The 18,723-nt window shown below is 45.2% G+C and overlaps 1 protein-coding gene across 1 annotated transcript in view; it reads right to left on the bottom strand.

The window, feature by feature from the left end:
* Positions 1-3,703: 3,703 nt before the first annotated feature.
* The window catches only part of LOC120017845 (dentin sialophosphoprotein-like), a 30,520-nt gene continuing 15,500 nt past the window's right edge, over positions 3,704-18,723 (bottom strand). The window contains exon 2 of the mRNA XM_038960810.1: positions 3,704-4,917. Coding sequence (XP_038816738.1) covers positions 3,704-4,917 — 1,214 coding nt within the window. The remainder of the gene's footprint in view (positions 4,918-18,723) is intronic.

An 18,723-nucleotide genomic window follows, 5' to 3' on the forward strand; every position in this document is an offset into this window, starting at 1 on the left:
GAGGAAGAACCTCTCTCTATGGTGAGTTATGGAGGAAGAGGAAGAACCTCTCTCTATGGTGAGAGTTATGGAGGAAGAGGAAGAACCTCTCTCTATGGTGAGAGTTATGGAGGAAGAGGAAGAACCTCTCTCTATGGTGAGAGTTATGGAGGAAGAGGAAGAACCTCTCTCTATGGTGAGAGTTATGGAGGAAGAGGAAGGACCTCTCTCTATGGTGAGAGTTATGGAGGAAGAGGAAGGACCTCTCTATGGTGAGAGTTATGGAGGAAGAACCTCTCTCTATGGTGAGAGTTATGGAGGAAGAGGAAGAACCTCTCTATGGTGAGTTATGGAGGAAGAGGAAGAACCTCTATGGTGAGAGTTATGGAGGAAGAGGAAGAACCTCTCTATGGTGAGAGTTATGGAGGAAGAGGAAGAACCTCTCTCTATGGTGAGAGTTATGGAGGAAGAGGAAGAACCTCTCTATGGTGAGAGTTATGGAGGAAGAGGAAGAACCCGTCTCTATGGTGAGAGTTATGGAGGAAGAGGAAGAACCTCTCTCTATGGTGAGAGTTATGGAGGAAGAGGAAGAACCTCTCTCTATGGTGAGAGTTATGGAGGAAGAGGAAGAATCTCTCTCTATGGTGAGAGTTATGGAGGAAGAGGAAGAATCTCTCTCTATGGTGAGAGTTATGGAGGAATTTCTCCAAAGCTCAGTGGTCTGGAGTCTGCACAACACTGCCAGGACCTAGGCTCAGTGGACCGGAGTCTGCACAACACTGCCAGGACCTAGGCTCAGTGGACCGGAGTCTGCACAACACTGCCAGGACCTAGGCTCAGTGGTCTGGAGTCTGCACAACACTGCCAGGACCTAGGCTCAGTGGACCGGAGTCTGCACAACACTGCCAGGACCTAGGCTCAGTGGACCGGAGTCTGCACAACACTGCCAGGACTTAGGCTCAAGGGAGACACTCAAGTTTTTTAATACTCTATCTCTTGACACATTGATGAAAATAGTCATGGCCTCTAAACCTTCAAGCTGCATAACTGGACCCTATTCCAACTAAACTACTGAAAGAGCTGCTTCCTGTGCTTGGCCCTCCTATGTTGAACATAATAAACGGCTCCCTATCCACCGGATGTGTACCAAACTCTCTTGAAAAAGCCAAACCTTGACCCAGAAAATATCAAAACTAAAATCGGTCTATATCGTATCTCCCATTCCTCTCAATAACGTTAGAAAAAGCTGTTGCCTAGCAACTCACTGCCTTCCTGAAGACAAACAATGTATACGAAACGCTTCAGTCTGGTTTTAGACCCCATCATAGCACTGAGACTGCACTTGTGAAGGTGGTAAATGACCTTTTAATGGCGTCAGACCGAGGCTCTGCATCTGTCCTCGTGCTCCTAGACCTTAATGCTGCTTTTGATACCATCGATCACCACATTCTTTTGGAGAGACTGGAAACCCAAATTGGTCTACACGGACACGTTCTGGCCTGGTTTAGATCTTATCTGTCGGAAAGATATCAGTTTGTCTCTGTGAATGGTTTGTCCTCTGACATATCAACTGTACATTTCGGTGTTCCTCAAGGTTCCGTTTTAGGACCACTCTGGTTTTCACAACATATTTTACCTCTTGGTGATGTCATTAGGAAACATTAATGTTTACGATACACAGCTGTACATTTCGGTGTTCCTCAAGGTTCCGTTTTAGGACCACTATGGTTTTCACAACATATTTTACCTCTTGGTGATGTCATTAGGAAACATAATGTTTACAATACACAGCTGTACATTTCGATGAAACATGGTGAAGCCCAAAAATGTCCCTCTCTGGGAGCCTGTGTTTCAGACATAAGTAAGTGGAAGGGCTTTGAGTACTTTTAAACTCGGACAAAACAGAGATGCTTGTTCTAGGTCCCAAGAAACAAAGAGATCTTCTGTTGAATCTGACAATTAATCTTGATGGTTGTACAGTCGTCTCAAATAAAACTGTGAAGGACCTCGGCGTTACTCTGGTCCCTGATCTCTCTTTTGACGAACATATCAAGACTGTTTCAAGGACAGCTTTTTTCCATCTACGTAACATTGCAAAAATCAGAAACTTTCTGTCCAAAAAGTATGCATAAATGTATCCATGCTTTTGTCACTTCTAGGTTAGGCTACTGCAATGCCCTACTTTCCAGGCGAGAGCACTAAATAAACTTCAGTTAGTGCTAAACACGGCTGCTAGAATCTTGACTAGAACCCAAAACTTTGATCACATTACTCCAGTGCTAGCCTCTCTACACTGGCTTCCTGTTAAGGCAAGGGCTGATTTCAAGGTTTTACTGCTAACTTACAAAGCATTACATGGGCTTGCTCCTATCCATCTTTCCGATTTGGTCCTGCCGTGCATACCTACACGTACGCTACGGTCACAAGACGCAGGCCTCCTTATTGTCCCTAGAATTTCTTACCGGTGCTCTTCCATGCCGTCCCTAGGAGGGGTGCCTCACTTGAGTGGGTTGAGTCTCTGACGTGATCTTCCTGTCCGGGTTGGCGCCCGCCCCCCCCCCCCCTTGGTTTGTGCCGTGGCGGAGATCTTTGTGGGCTATACTCGGCCTTGTCTCAGGGTGGTAAGTTGGTGGTTGAAGATATCCCTCTAGTGGTGTGGGGGCTGTGCTTTGGCAAAGTGGGTGGGGTTATATCCTGCCTGGTAGGCCCTGTCCGGGGGTATAGTCGGACGGGGCCACAGTGTGTCCCGGCCCCTCCTGTCTCAGCCTCCAGTATTTATGCTGCAATAGTTTGTGTGTCGGGGGGCTAGGGTCAGTCTGTTATATCTGGAGTATTTCTCCTGCCTTATCCAGTGTCCTGTGTGAATTTAAGTATGCTCCCTCTAATTATTTTTCTCTTCTCTCGGAGGACCTGAGCCCTAGGACCATGCCTCAGGACTACCCGATTCCCCCCAGAAATGTCCGGGAACTTGCAGGTGCCTTTGTGGAAGAGTGGGGTAACATCTCACAGCAAGAACTGGCAAATCTGGTGCAGTCCACAACGAAGGAGATGCACTGCAGTACTTAATGCAGCTGGTGGCCACACCAGATACTGACTGTTACTTTTGATTTTGACCCCCCCCCCCTTTGTTCAGGGACCCATTATTCCATCTCTGTTAGTCACATGTCTGTGGAACTTGTTCAGTTTATGTCTAAGATGTTGAATCTTGTTATGTTCATACAAATATTTACACGTTAAGTTTGCTGAAAATAAACGCAGTTGACAGGACTTTTTTTGCTTAGGTTTATAACAGCCTGATGATGAGACTACAGCCGACCAATTCCATAACAGACTGGTGCTGTGACTCAGATTTGTCCCTTTAAAATGTATGTCAAACAAAAAAAACAATGATTGCAAAGTTGAACAAACCATACAACTCCATAGACATATCTGTATTTGTTTGGATTGAAGCCAAACCAACAGTCAGTCAGTATAAACCACTCCTGTGTTTAGCCTACAGACAGACATCTCTCCTATTCTTTGCGTTGAGACACACACACAGAGAGAGAGAGAGAGAGAGAGAGAAAGAGAGAGAGAGAGAAAGAGAGAGAGAGAGAAAGAGAGAGAGAGAGAAAGAGAGAGAGAAAGAGAGAAAGAGAGAAAGAGAAAGAGAAAGAGAGAGAGAGAGAGAGAGAGAGAGAGAGAGCAGGAGGCCGACATTCTGTTCAGGAGTGATGCTGCAAGATCAGCCCAGGGCAGAGGAGGGGCTGCTATCTATTAGGGCAGAGGAGGGGCTGCTATCTATTAGGGCAGAGGAGGGGCTGCTATCTATTAGGGCAGAGGGGGGGCTGCTATCTATAAGGGCAGAGGACGGGCTGCTATCTATTAGGGTAGAGGAGGGGCTGCTATCTATTAGGACAGAGGAGGGGCTGCTATCTATAAGGGCAGAGGAGGGGCTGCTATCTATAAGGGCAGAGGAGGGGCTGCTATCTATAAGGGCAGAGGAGGGGCTGCTATCTATTAGGGCAGAGGAGGGGCTGCTATCTATTAGGGCAGAGGAGGGGCTGCTATCTATTAGGGCAGAGGAGGGGCTGCTATCTATTAGGGCAGAGGAGGGGCTGCTATCTATTAGGGCAGAGGAGGGGCTGCTATCTATAAGGGCAGAGGAGGGGCTGCTCTCTATTAGGGCAGAGGAGGGGCTGCTCTCTATAAGGGCAGAGGAGGGGCTGCTCTCTATTAGGGCAGAGGAGGGGCTGCTCTCTATAAGGGCAGAGGAGGGGCTGCTATCTATAAGGGCAGAGGAGGGGCTGCTCTCTATAAGGGCAGAGGAGGGGCTGCTATCTATTAGGGCAGAGGGGCTGCTATCTATTAGGGCAGAGGAGGGGCTGCTATCTATTAGGGCAGAGGAGGGGCTGCTATCTATAAGGGCAGAGGAGGGGCTGCTATCTATAAGGGCAGAGGAGGGGCTGCTATCTATTAGGGCAGAGGAGGGGCTGCTATCTATTAGGGCAGAGGAGGGGCTGCTATCTATTAGGGCAGAGGAGGGGCTGCTATCTATTAGGGCAGAGGAGGGGCTGCTATCTATTAGGGCAGATGAGGGGCTGCTATCTATTAGGGCAGATGAGGGGCTGCTATCTATTAGGGCAGAGGAGGGGCTGCTATCTATTAGGGCAGAGGAGGGGCTGCTATCTATTAGGGCAGAGGAGGGGCTGCTATCTATAAGGGCAGAGGAGGGGCTTCTATCTATTAGGGCAGAGGAGGGGCTGCTATCTATTAGGGCAGAGGAGGGGCTGCTATCTATAAGGGCAGAGGAGGGGCTGCTATCTATTAGGGCAGAGGAGGAGCTGCTATCTATAAGGGCAGAGGAGGAGCTGCTATCTATAAGGGCAGAGGAGGGGCTGCTATCTATTAGGGCAGAGGAGGGGCTGCTATCTATAAGGGCAGAGGAGGGGCTGCTATCTATAAGGGCAGAGGAGGGGCTGCTATCTATTAGGGCAGAGGAGGGGCTGCTATCTATTAGGGCAGAGGAGGAGCTGCTATCTATTAGGGCAGAGGGGGGGCTGCTATCTATTAGGGCAGAGGAGGGGCTGCTATCTATTAGGGCAGAGGAGGGGCTGCTATCTATTAGGGCAGAGGAGGGGCTGCTATCTATTAGGGCAGAGGAGGGGCTGCTATCTATTAGGGCAGAGGAGGGGCTGCTATCTATAAGGGCAGAGGAGGGGCTGCTATCTATTAGGGTAGAGGAGGGGCTGCTATCTATTAGGGCAGAGGGGGGGCTGCTATCTATTAGGGCAGAGGAGGGGCTGCTATCTATTAGGGCAGAGGAGGGGCTGCTATCTATTAGGGCAGAGGAGGGGCTGCTATCTATTAGGGCAGAGGAGGGGCTGCTATCTATTAGGGCAGAGGAGGGGCTGCTATCTATTAGGGCAGAGGAGGAGCTGCTATCTATTAGGGCAGAGGAGGGGCTGCTATCTATTAGGGCAGAGGGGCTGCTATCTATAAGGGCAGAGGAGGGGCTGCTATCTATAAGGGCAGAGGAGGGGCTGCTATCTATTAGGGCAGAGGAGGGGCTGCTATCTATAAGGGCAGAGGGGGGGCTGCTATCTATTAGGGCAGAGGAGGGGCTGCTATCTATTAGGGCAGAGGAGGGGCTGCTATCTATTAGGGTAGAGGAGGGGCTGCTATCTATTAGGGCAGAGGAGGGGCTGCTATCTATTAGGGCAGAGGAGGGGCTGCTATCTATTAGGGCAGAGGAGGGGCTGCTATCTATTAGGGCAGAGGAGGGGCTGCTATCTATTAGGGCAGAGGAGGGGCTGCTATCTATAAGGGCAGAGGAGGGGCTGCTATCTATTAGGGCAGAGGGGCTGCTATCTATAAGGGCAGAGGGGGGGCTGCTATATAAGGTAGCAATTGTCATTATGTTAGATAATGCAGCCAATCAAATGACAGAAAATTTGCTTACAGCACTAAAGCAAGCAAACAGACGTGGCCACCAGCTCCCACATTCTGATGGACTGGCATTACAGCCTAGAGGGACTGGCATTACAGCCTAGAGGGACTGGCATTACAGCCTAGAAGGACTGGCATTACAGCCTAGAGGGACTGGCATTACAGCCTAGAAGGACTGGCATTACAGCCTAGATGGACTGGCATCACAGCCTAGATGGACTGGCATCACAGCCTAGATGGACTGGCATTACAGCCTAGATGGACCGGCATCACAGCCTAGATGGACCGGCATCACAGCCTAGATGGACCGGCATCACAGCCTAGATGGACTGGCATTACAGCCTAGATGGACCGGCATCACAGCCTAGATGGACCGGCATCACAGCCTAGATGGACTGGCATTACAGCCTAGATGGACTGGCATCACAGCCTAGATGGACCGGCATCACAGCCTAGATGGACCGGCATCACAGCCTAGATGGACCGGCATCACAGCCTAGATGGACCGGCATCACAGCCTAGATGGACCGGCATCACAGCCTAGATGGACCGGCATTACAGCCTAGATGGACCGGCATTACAGCCTAGATGGACTGGCATCACAGCCTAGATGGACTGGCATCACAGCCTAGATGGACTGGCATCACAGCCTAGATGGACTGGCATCACAGCCTAGATGTAGATTAAACAAACATACACTGACCAGGTAGATAGCATCGTTGAAACACCTTTGCAGTAGTAGACTATCAACAAATTAATATATAATTTTCCTATTCATCACAACTACCTCCCGCCCCTCACTGTCAAGCCCATCTCACGGCATGCAGCTGACTGCAGTGGCGAATCGATAGGATAGAGCAGAAGTGTTACAAACTCAGTGTTAAGCATAGGGCTCAATAACGGCTATTCCATTGATATTAGCTACTACCTTTGTCCACAATTCAATCCGTGACATCTAATCATTGTTTTTCTCTATTTGTACTATTTCAGCACCTCGGCATCCGTAGGCTACTTTTACAGTAAAAACCAAGCTCGGGCGCTCCATCCTTTGACACCCACGATGCGACTTCCAGATGGCACTGTAGATGATGCGACATCGTCATGACGAATCACGTTCACCATTTGTCAAGATCCCCGTGAACTTAAAGTCAAATTAATTATAAATAACGACATGACACATAAAGCTGACAATTGTAGTCTCTGCGCTCAGCTCGGCGCAGCAGCTTGCGGTAAACTCTGCGCCAACGGCCAGAACCGAACCGGAGGATTCTAACGCGATGCAGACAAGTCTACAACCGAACCAACAGCAGTATCAAACCCGACATATTACAACAGTGTAATCGCTTAGAAATGCACTTACGGTTCGTAGGAACTGTATTTCATCTTCTCCGGCTTCTCCCGCATCAGCCATAGTTGCCGTCCGCGACAGAGACCCGACAGAGCCGACCGGAGTATCCGTGTGGAGGCGACAGAAGGCAGCACCGGCGATGCTGCTGACCGGAGCTGGAGAATAACCCAGTGTGTGTTGCCTCGCTCTCATTGGACGGGTTACATATTCAAAACGGGGAGGAGTTGTGCAGGTGTGTGTGTGAGCCGAGACTTGAAGATGATCACTGTGCCCCCTCTTCCGGTATCATTTCAAAACAGATGGTGCAGCAACGTGAACGGATGAAGGAAGATACTACACTACTGTTATTGAAGAACGGCGTAGTACACCGACGGTGGTAGGGGATTCTGGTTGATTGAGTCATTCAAATTCGTTAAAATAGGCTTAGCTTGGGGTATGTCAGGAATGTTGCTGTTTTATCACGGGAGGCATATCCCGATCAATCAACTAACTAATCAATCAATATTTCAATACAAGGCCAGCCAATATAGTATATGAACTGTTAAGAGTAGTGTAGCTAGTGTTGTTTTGTAATCGTATAATACAGCAGACAAGAGAGAGCGACATACTGAGCAAATAATTTTATACGAAATGAATATGGTTCCAGATCAAACATTGTAATGTCAGAACATTCATAAAATAAAATAAAATCAATACTTATTTTCAGAAATAGTGGACACCTCCAGGATGAAATCGATAACATTGCACATGACAATGATAACTGGTCAGTCACTAGTTTTTGGCACATTTCTTTATGACAAATTGGGATATCATTAAAATCCGTAATTTACAATAATCATTCATAAAAACATGTACCTTTTTAGAGGTTCAGACATTAATACGGCATGTCAAGTAAGTGTACATTTTGTGATGAAGACCATGTTTACTAATTGTAAACAAGTTGTATCTAATTAGCATAAATACAATCTCAAATGAAAACTGCTGAGGAAATGTAAGTCTTCTAGAATCTATTATGTCCCTAATGAACAAATCAAACTCTGAAATTTAACCATATGTATCTGTTAATGATTAAAATCTAAGATTGTGATTGCCAGAAAAAAGTATAAATGACATTGGCAACAGCTGTTATATTAAAACTGTAAAATGTTAGACCATACAAAAACAGCTCCATTTCGAAAATAGCTATAAAAAAAGATTTAAACTTTTTTTTTCAAGTTGAGCCTTGGTTCACGTGAAGTGTACGTTTAAAAAATAAAATCTGGCCCTTTAAGCAGGGTCTAGAAGGGATGCAGCTTTTTTCAGAATTTACTTTTCTTAGCAGGTTAGGAGAATTAACGTAGAAGGTTTGGGAGAATTAACGTAGAAGGTTTGGGAGAATTAACGTAGCAGGTTTGGGAGAATTAACGTAGCAGGTTTGGGAGAATTAACGTAGCAGGTTTGGGAGAATTAACGTAGCAGGTTTGGGAGAATTAACGTAGCAGGTTTGGGAGAATTAACGTAGCAGGTTTGGGAGAATTAACGTAGAAGGTTAGGGAGAATTAACGTAGAAGGTTAGGGAGAATTAACGTAGCAGGTTAGGGAGAATTAACGTAGCAGGTTAGGGAGAATTAACGTAGAAGGTTAGGGAGAATTAACGTAGAAGGTTAGGGAGAATTAACGTAGAAGGTTAGGGGAATTAACGTAGCAGGTTAGGGAGAATTAACGTAGCAGGTTTGGGAGAATGAACGTAGCAGGTTTGGGAGAATGAACGTAGCAGGTTTGGGAGAATGAACGTAGCAGGTTTGGGAGAATTAACCGTAGCAGGTTTAGGAGAATTAACGTAGCAGGTTAGGGAGAATTAACGTAGCAGGTTTGGGAGAATTAACGTAGCAGGTTTGGGAGAATTAACGTAGCAGGTTTGGGAGAATTAACGTAGCAGGTTTGGGAGAATTAACGTAGCAGGTTTGGGAGAATTAACGTAGCAGGTTAGGGAGAATTAACGTAGCAGGTTAGGGAGAATTAACGTAGCAGGTTAGGATAATTGGGTTAAGGTTGGGAAAAGGGTTAGAAGTTGACAAAAGCTGTATCCCATCTAGACATGACCATTGAGCAGCGCCTCTGTTTTCTAGGTAGTGGTTGTGGATGCAGAAGTGTCGTAGCTCAGGATTGGTTGAAGTATCACTGTCAGTCAGTGTCGTAGCTCAGGATTGGTTGAAGTATCACTGTCAGTCAGTGTCGTAGCTCAGGATTGGTTGAAGTATCACTGTCAGTCAGTGTCGTAGCTCAGGATTGGTTGAAGTATCACTGTCAGTCAGTGTCGTAGCCCAGGATTGGTTGAAGTATCACTGTCAGTCAGTGTCGTAGCCCAGGATTGGTTGAAGTATCACTGTCAGTCAGTGTCGTAGCTCAGGATTGGTTGAAGTATCACTGTCAGTCAGTGTCGTAGCTCAGGATTGGTTGAAGTATCACTGTCAGTCAGTGTCGTAGCCCAGGATTGGTTGAAGTATCACTGTCAGTCAGTGTCGTAGCCCAGGATTGGCCCCAGCCAGCGTTCCACCTCTGACACTGGCATCTCTTTCCTCCCAGCATAGTCCTCCACCTGTGGTAACATTACAAACCACACATTAACATAATGTCATAACATACCACACATGAACATAATGTCATACCACATAGTCCTCCACCTGTGGTAACATTACAAACCACACATTAACATAATGTCATGACATACCACACATTAACATAATGTCATGACATACCACACATTAACATAATGTCATACCACATAGTCCTCCACCTGTGGTAACATTACAAACCACACATTAACATAATGTAATGACATACCATACATTAACATAATGTCATGACATACCACACATTAACATAATGTCAAGACATACCACACATTAACTTAATGTCATGACATACCACACATTAACATAATGTCATGACAAACCACACATTAACATAATGTCAAGACATACCACACATTAACATAATGTCATGACATACCACACATTAACATAATGGCAAGACATACCACACATTAACGTCATGACATACCCCACATTAACATAATGTCATGACATACCACACATTAACATGTCATGACATACCACACATTAACATAATGGCAAGACATACCACACATTAACGTCATGACATACCCCACATTAACATAATGTCAAGACATACCACACATTAACATAATGTCAAGACATACCACACATTAACATGTCATGACATACCACACATTAACATAATGTCAAGACATACCATACATTAACATAATGTCAAGACATACCATACATTAACATAATGTCATGGCATACCATACATTAACATAATGTCATGACATACCACACATTAACATGTCATGACATACCACACATTAACATGTCATGACATACCACACATTAACATGTCATGACATACCATACATTAACATAATGTCATGACATACCACACATTAACATAATGTCAAGACATACCACACATTAACATAATGTCAAGACATACCACACATTAACATAATGTGATGACAAACCACACATTAACATAATGTCATGACAAACCACACATTAACGGCATGACATACCACACATTAACATAATGCCAAGACATACCACACATTAACATAATGTCATGACATACCACACATTAACATGTCATGACATACCACACATTAACATGTCATGACATACCACACATTAACATAATGTCAAGACATACCACACATTAACGTCATGACATACCCCACATTAACATAATGTCATGACATACCACACATTAACATGTCATGACATACCACACTAACATAATGTCATGACAAACCACACATTAACATAATGTCAAGACATACCACACATTACCATCATGACATACCACACATTAACATCATGTCAAGACATACCATACATTAACATAATGTCATGACATACCACACATTAACATCATGTCAAGACATACCATACATTAATGTCAAGACAAACCACACATTAACATAATGTCAAGACATACCATACATTAACATTAACATCATGACATACCACACATTAACATAATGTCATGACAAACCCCACATTCCCACCATTAACATAATGTGATGACAAACCAGACATTAGCATAATGTCATGACAGACCCCACATTACCATCATTAACATAATATGATGACAAACCAGACATTAACATAATGTCATGACAAACCCCACATTACCACCATTAACATGTCATGACATACCACACATTAACATAATGTCACGACGCACCAAACATTAGCATATTGTCACGACGCGCCACACATTAGCATAATGTCACGACATACCACACATTGACATATTGTCACGACGTACCACGCATTACCATAATGTCACGACATACCACACATTGCCATAATGTCACGCCATACCACACATTACCATAATGTCACGACAGACCACACATTACCATACTGTCACGACAGACCACACATTACCATAATGTCACGACATACCACACATTGACATAATGACATGACATACCACACAGTAACATAATGTCATGACATGCCACACATTACCATAATGCCATGACATACCACACATTAGCATAATGACATGACATACCACACATTACCATAATGCCATGACATACCACACATTAACATAATGCCATGACATACCACACATTAACATAATGCCATGACATACCACACATTAGCATAATGACATGACATACCACACATTAATATAATGTCATGACATACCAGACATTAGTATAATGACATGACATACCAGACATTAGTATAATGTCATGACATACCACACAGTAACATAATGTCATGACATACCACACAGTAACATAATGTCATGACATACCACACAGTAACATAATGTCATGACATACCACACAGTAACATAATGTCATGACATACCACACAGTAACATAATGTCATGACATACCACACAGTAACATAATGTCATGACATACCACACAGTAACATAATGTCATGACATACCACACAGTAACATAATGTCATGACATACCACACAGTAACATAATGTCATGACATACCACACAGTAACATAATGTCATGACATACCACACAGTAACATAATGTCATGACATACCACACATTAACATAATGTCAAGACATCCCAAGTAGGTGATGAGACCAGACCTGCCGAACTTGAACAATGTTTATGAGTACCACTTTATCGTGGCGGTGGCATCCCTGACCCTCACGACGGCGGGTAAGCCACACCCACACTGCTCAAATAAACCTATTCTAGTCTAATGATGGCAGAAGCCTCTGTATGAATGGAGGTATATAGACTGATGGGTACTTGGTGATGGCTGTCAGTTAAGAACAGTTTTATTTACAATGACGGCCTACCGGGGAACAGTGGGTTAACTGCCTTGTTCAGGGGCAGAACAACAGATTTTTACCTTGTCAGCTCAAAGGGATTCGATCCAGCAACCTTTCGGTTACTAGTCCAACCCTCTAACCACTAGGCTACCTGCCACCTCTACACTCTAACCACTAGGCTACCTGCCTCTAACCACTAGGCTACCTACGTCCCCCCTCTAACCACTAGGCTACCTGCCTCCCCCCTCTAACCACTAGGCTACCTGCAGTACCCCCTCTAACCACTAGGCTACCTGCAGTACCCCCTCTAACCACTAGGCTACCTGCAGTACCCCCTCTAACCACTAGGCTACCTGCAGTACCCCCTCTAACCACTAGGCTACCTGCAGTACCCCCTCTAACCACTAGGCTACCTGCAGTACCCCCTCTAACCACTAGGCTACCTGCCTCCCCCCTCTAACCACTAGGCTACCTGCCTCCCCCCTCTAACCACTAGGCTACCTGCAGTACCCCCTCTAACCACTAGGCTACCTGCCTCCCCCTCTAACCACTAGGCTACCTGCAGTACCCCCTCTAACCACTAGGCTACCTGCAGTACCCCCTCTAACCACTAGGCTACCTGCCGCCCCATGTACACGAGCGCATTGCGAACATTTTGGACAGTTTCTGACTACACTAAAAAATGCTACTCAGTTTGCTGCACAAAACATATAGACAGTAAGGCTCCTGATTCAGGAGGGGATTCTCTCCTGTTACTCGGCCAATGCTTGATTTGGGAAGGAGCTAACCACTTAGCTAGATAGCTAACGTGCTACTAAATTAGCAAACCAAATATACAACTGCAGAGCTTTTAGACAGGATTCGAACCAGCGACTGTAGTGACGTCTCTTGCACTGAGGATGCAGTGCCTTAGACCGCTGCGCCACTCGGGAGCCCAAGTGTCAGTCAGTAAGGTTTGAAAACATCGCCCCCTTGTGGGTGGGCTGTTAATCAGTTACATTAAACCCCCTTGTGGTGGGCTGTTAATCAGTTACATTAAACCCCCTTGTGGTGGGCTGTTAATCAGTTACATTAAACCCCCTTGTGGGTGGGCTGTTAATCAGTTACATTAAACCCCCTTGTGGTGGGCTGTTAATCAGTTACATTAAACCCCCTTGTGGTGGGCTGTTAATCAGTTACATTAAACCCCTTGTGGTGGGCTGTTAATCAGTTACATTAAACCCCCTTGTGGTGGGCTGTTAATCAGTTACATTAAACCCCCTTGTGGTGGGCTGTTAATCAGTTACATTAAACCCCCTTGTGGTGGGCTGTTAATCAGTTACATTAAACCCCCTTGTGGTGGGCTGTTAATCAGTTACATTAAACCCCCTTGTGGTGGGCTGTTAATCAGTTACATTAAACCCCCTTGTGGTGGGCTGTTAATCAGTTACATTAAACCCCCTTGTGGGTGGACTGTTAATCAGTTACATTAAACCCCCTTGTGGGTGGACTGTTAATCAGTTACATTAAACCCCCTTGTGGGTGGGCTGTTAATCAGTTACATTAAACCCCCTTGTGGTGGGCTGTTAATCAGTTACATTAAACCCCCTTGTGGTGGGCTGTTAATCAGTTACATTAAACCCCCTTGTGGTGGGCTGTTAATCAGTTACATTAAACCCCCTTGTGGGTGGACTGTTAATCAGTTACATTAAACCCCCTTGTGGTGGGCTGTTAATCAGTTACATTAAACCCCCTTGTGGGTGGACTGTTAATCAGTTACATTAAACCCCCTTGTGGGTGGGCTGTTAATCAGTTACATTAAACCCCCTTGTGGGTGGGCTGTTAATCAGTTACATTAAACCCCCTTGTGGTGGGCTGTTAATCAGTTACATTAAACCCCCTTGTGGTGGGCTGTTAATCAGTTACATTAAACCCCCTTGTGGTGGGCTGTTAATCAGTTACATTAAACCCCCTTGTGGTGGGCTGTTAATCAGTTACATTAAACCCCCTTGTGGTGGGCTGTTAATCAGTTACATTAAACCCCCTTGTGGGTGGGCTGTTAATCAGTTACATTAAACCCCCTTGTGGTGGGCTGTTAATCAGTTACATTAAACCCCCTTGTGGTGGGCTGTTAATCAGTTACATTAAACCCCCTTGTGGGTGGGCTGTTAATCAGTTACATTAAACCCCTTGTGGGTGGGCTGTTAATCAGTTACATTAAACCCCCTTGTGGTGGGCTGTTAATCAGTTACATTAAACCCCCTTGTGGTGGGCTGTTAATCAGTTACATTAAACCCCCTTGTGGGTGGACTGTTAATCAGTTACATTAAACCCCCTTGTGGTGGGCTGTTAATCAGTTACATTAAACCCCCTTGTGGTGGGCTGTTAATCAGTTACATTAAACCCCCTTGTGGTGGGCTGTTAATCAGTTACATTAAACCCCCTTGTGGGTGGGCTGTTAATCAGTTACATTAAACCCCCTTGTGGTGGGCTGTTAATCAGTTACATTAAACCCCCTTGTGGGTGGACTGTTAATCAGTTACATTAAACCCCCTTGTGGGTGGGCTGTTAATCAGTTACATTAAACCCCTTGTGGGTGGGCTGTTAATCAGTTACATTAAACCCCCTTGTGGTGGGCTGTTAATCAGTTACATTAAACCCCCTTGTGGTGGACTGTTAATCAGTTACATTAAACCCCCTTGTGGTGGGCTGTTAATCAGTTACATTAAAACCCTTTGTGGTGGGCTGTTAATCAGTTACATTAAACCCCCTTGTGGGTGGGCTGTTAATCAGTTACATTAAACCCCCTTGTGGGTGGGACTGTTAATCAGTTACATTAAACCCCCTTGTGGTGGGCTGTTAATCAGTTACATTAAACCCCCTTGTGGTGGGCTGTTAATCAGTTACATTAAACCCCCTTGTGGTGGGCTGTTAATCAGTTACATTAAACCCCCTTGTGGTGGGCTGTTAATCAGTTACATTAAACCCCCTTGTGGGTGGGCTGTTAATCAGTTACATTAAACCCCCTTGTGGTGGGCTGTTAATCAGTTACATTAAACCCCCTTGTGGTGGGCTGTTAATCAGTTACATTAAACCCCCTTGTGGTGGGCTGTTAATCAGTACATTAAACCCCCTTGTGGTGGGCTGTTAATCAGTTACATTAAACCCCCTTGTGGTGGGCTGTTAATCAGTTACATTAAACCCCTTGTGGGTGGGCTGTTAATCAGTTACATTAAACCCCCTTGTGGTGGGCTGTTAATCAGTTACATTAAACCCCCTTGTGGGTGGGCTGTTAATCAGTTACATTAAACCCCCTTGTGGGTGGACTGTTAATCAGTTACATTAAACCCCCTTGTGGTGGGCTGTTAATCAGTTACATTAAACCCCCTTGTGGGTGGACTGTTAATCAGTTACATTAAACCCCCTTGTGGGTGGGCTGTTAATCAGTTACATTAAACCCCCTTGTGGTGGACTGTTAATCAGTTACATTAAACCCCCTTGTGGTGGGCTGTTAATCAGTTACATTAAACCCCCTTGTGGTGGACTGTTAATCAGTTACATTAAACCCCCTTGTGGGTGGGCTGTTAATCAGTTACATTAAACCCCCTTGTTAATCAGTTACATTAAACCCCCTTGTGGTGGGCTGTTAATCAGTTACATTAAACCCCCTTGTGGTGGGCTGTTAATCAGTTACATTAAACCCCCTTGTGGTGGGCTGTTAATCAGTTACATTAAACCCCTTGTGGTGGGCTGTTAATCAGTTACATTAATCCCCTTGTGGTGGGCTGTTAATCAGTTACATTAAACCCCCTTGTGGGTGGACTGTTAATCAGTTACATTAAACCCCCTTGTGGTGGGCTGTTAATCAGTTACATTAAACCCCCTTGTGGGTGGACTGTTAATCAGTTACATTAAACCCCCTTGTGGGTGGACTGTTAATCAGTTACATTAAACCCCCTTGTGGTGGGCTGTTAATCAGTTACATTAAACCCCCTTGTGGTGGGCTGTTAATCAGTTACATTAAACCCCCTTGTGGTGGGCTGTTAATCAGTTACATTAAACCCCCTTGTGGTGGGCTGTTAATCAGTTACATTAAACCCCCTTGTGGGTGGCTGTTAATCAGTTACATTAAACCCCCTTTGTGGTGGACTGTTAATCAGTTACATTAAAACCCCCTTGTGGGTGGGACTGTTTAATCAGTTACATTAAACCCCTTGTGGTGGGCTGTTAATCAGTTACATTAAACCCCTTGTGGGTGGCTGTTAATCAGTTACATTAAACCCCCTTGTGGTGGGCTGTTAATCAGTTACATTAAACCCCCTTGTGGTGGCTGTTAATCAGTTACATTAAACCCCCTTGTGGTGGGCTGTTAATCAGTTACATTAAACCCCCTTGTGGTGGGCTGTTAATCAGTTACATTAAACCCCCTTGTGGGTGGGCTGTTAATCAGTTACATTAAACCCCCTTGTGGGTGGGCTGTTAATCAGTTACATTAAACCCCCTTGTGGTGGGCTGTTAATCAGTTACATTAAACCCCCTTGTGGTGGGACTGTTAATCAGTTACATTAAACCCCCTTGTGGTGGGCTGTTAATCAGTTACATTAAACCCCCTTGTGGTGGCTGTTAATCAGTTACATTAAACCCCCTTGTGGTGGGCTGTTAATCAGTTACATTAAACCCCCTTGTGGTGGGCTGTTAATCAGTTACATTAAACCCCCTTGTGGTGGGCTGTTAATCAGTTACATTAAACCCCCTTGTGGTGGGCTGTTAATCAGTTACATTAAACCCCCTTGTGGTGGGCTGTTAATCAGTTACATTAAACCCCCTTGTGGTGGCTGTTAATCAGTTACATTAAACCCCCTTGTGGGTGGGACTGTTAATCAGTTACATTAACCCCCTTGTGGGTGGGCTGTTAATCAGTTACATTAAACCCCTTGTGGGTGGGCTGTTAATCAGTTACATTAAACCCCCTTGTGGTGGACTGTTAATCAGTTACATTAAACCCCTTGTGGGTGGGCTGTTAATCAGTTACATTAAACCCCCTTGTGGGTGGGCTGTTAATCAGTTACATTAAACCCCCTTGTGGTGGGCTGTTAATCAGTTACATTAAACCCCCTTGTGGGTGGGACTGTTAATCAGTACATTAAACCCCCTTGTGGTGGGCTGTTAATCAGTTACATTAATTCCCCCTTGTGGTGGCTGTTAATCAGTTACATTAAACCCCCTTGTGGGTGGACTGTTAATCAGTTACATTAAACCCCCTTGTGGTGGCTGTTAATCAGTTACATTAAACCCCCTTGTGGGTGGGAATGTTAATCAGTTACATTAAACCCCTTGTGGTGGGCTGTTAATCAGTTTACTTAAACCCCCGTTGTGGGTGGCTGTTAATCAGTTACCTTAAAATTCCCCTTGTGGTGGGACTGTTAATCAGTTACATTAAACCCTCTCCCTGTGGGTGGGCTGTTAATCAGTTACAATTAAACCCCCTTGTGGTGGGCTGTTTAATAGTGAGTGATACATTAAAACACGCCCTTGTGGTGGGCTGTGAATCAGTTACATTTAGACCCAGCCTTGTGGGTGGGACTGTTAATCAGGATTACAATTAAAGACCCCCTGTGTGGTGGGCACTGTTAATCAGGTTGCTGATGTAGGATCATTGAATTACATTAAACCCTTGTGGGTGGGCTGTTAATCAGTTACATTAAACCCCCCTTGTGGGTGGGCTGTTAATCAGTGTACATTCAAACCCCCTTGTGGTGGACTGTTAAATCAGTTACATTAAAAACCCACCTTTGTGGGTGGGAGCGTGTTATAAGTTCACATTGAAACCCGTGGGTGGTGCTGTTAATCAGTTCTACATTAAAACCTCCTTGTGCGCTGGGACTTAATCAGTTACATTAACCCTTGTGGTGGGCTGCTTAGATCACAGTTAATCATTAAACCCCCTGTGTGGGTGGGCTGTTAATCAGTTTACAATTAGAATCGCCTGCTGGTCTCTACCTTGGGTGGACTGCTTAATCATGTTACATTAAATTGCCCTTGTGAGTGCGTGGGCCTGTTAATCAGTTTACATTAAACCCCTTCCACCATCCCCCTCCACCCTCCGCATACCCCCTCCCCAACCCCCCCCCTCCTCCACAACCCCCCTAAACCCAGAGTACA

This window comes from Salvelinus namaycush, chromosome 22, assembly GCF_016432855.1.
Source record: "Salvelinus namaycush isolate Seneca chromosome 22, SaNama_1.0, whole genome shotgun sequence".
In the NCBI taxonomy this organism is placed as follows: domain Eukaryota; kingdom Metazoa; phylum Chordata; class Actinopteri; order Salmoniformes; family Salmonidae; genus Salvelinus; species Salvelinus namaycush.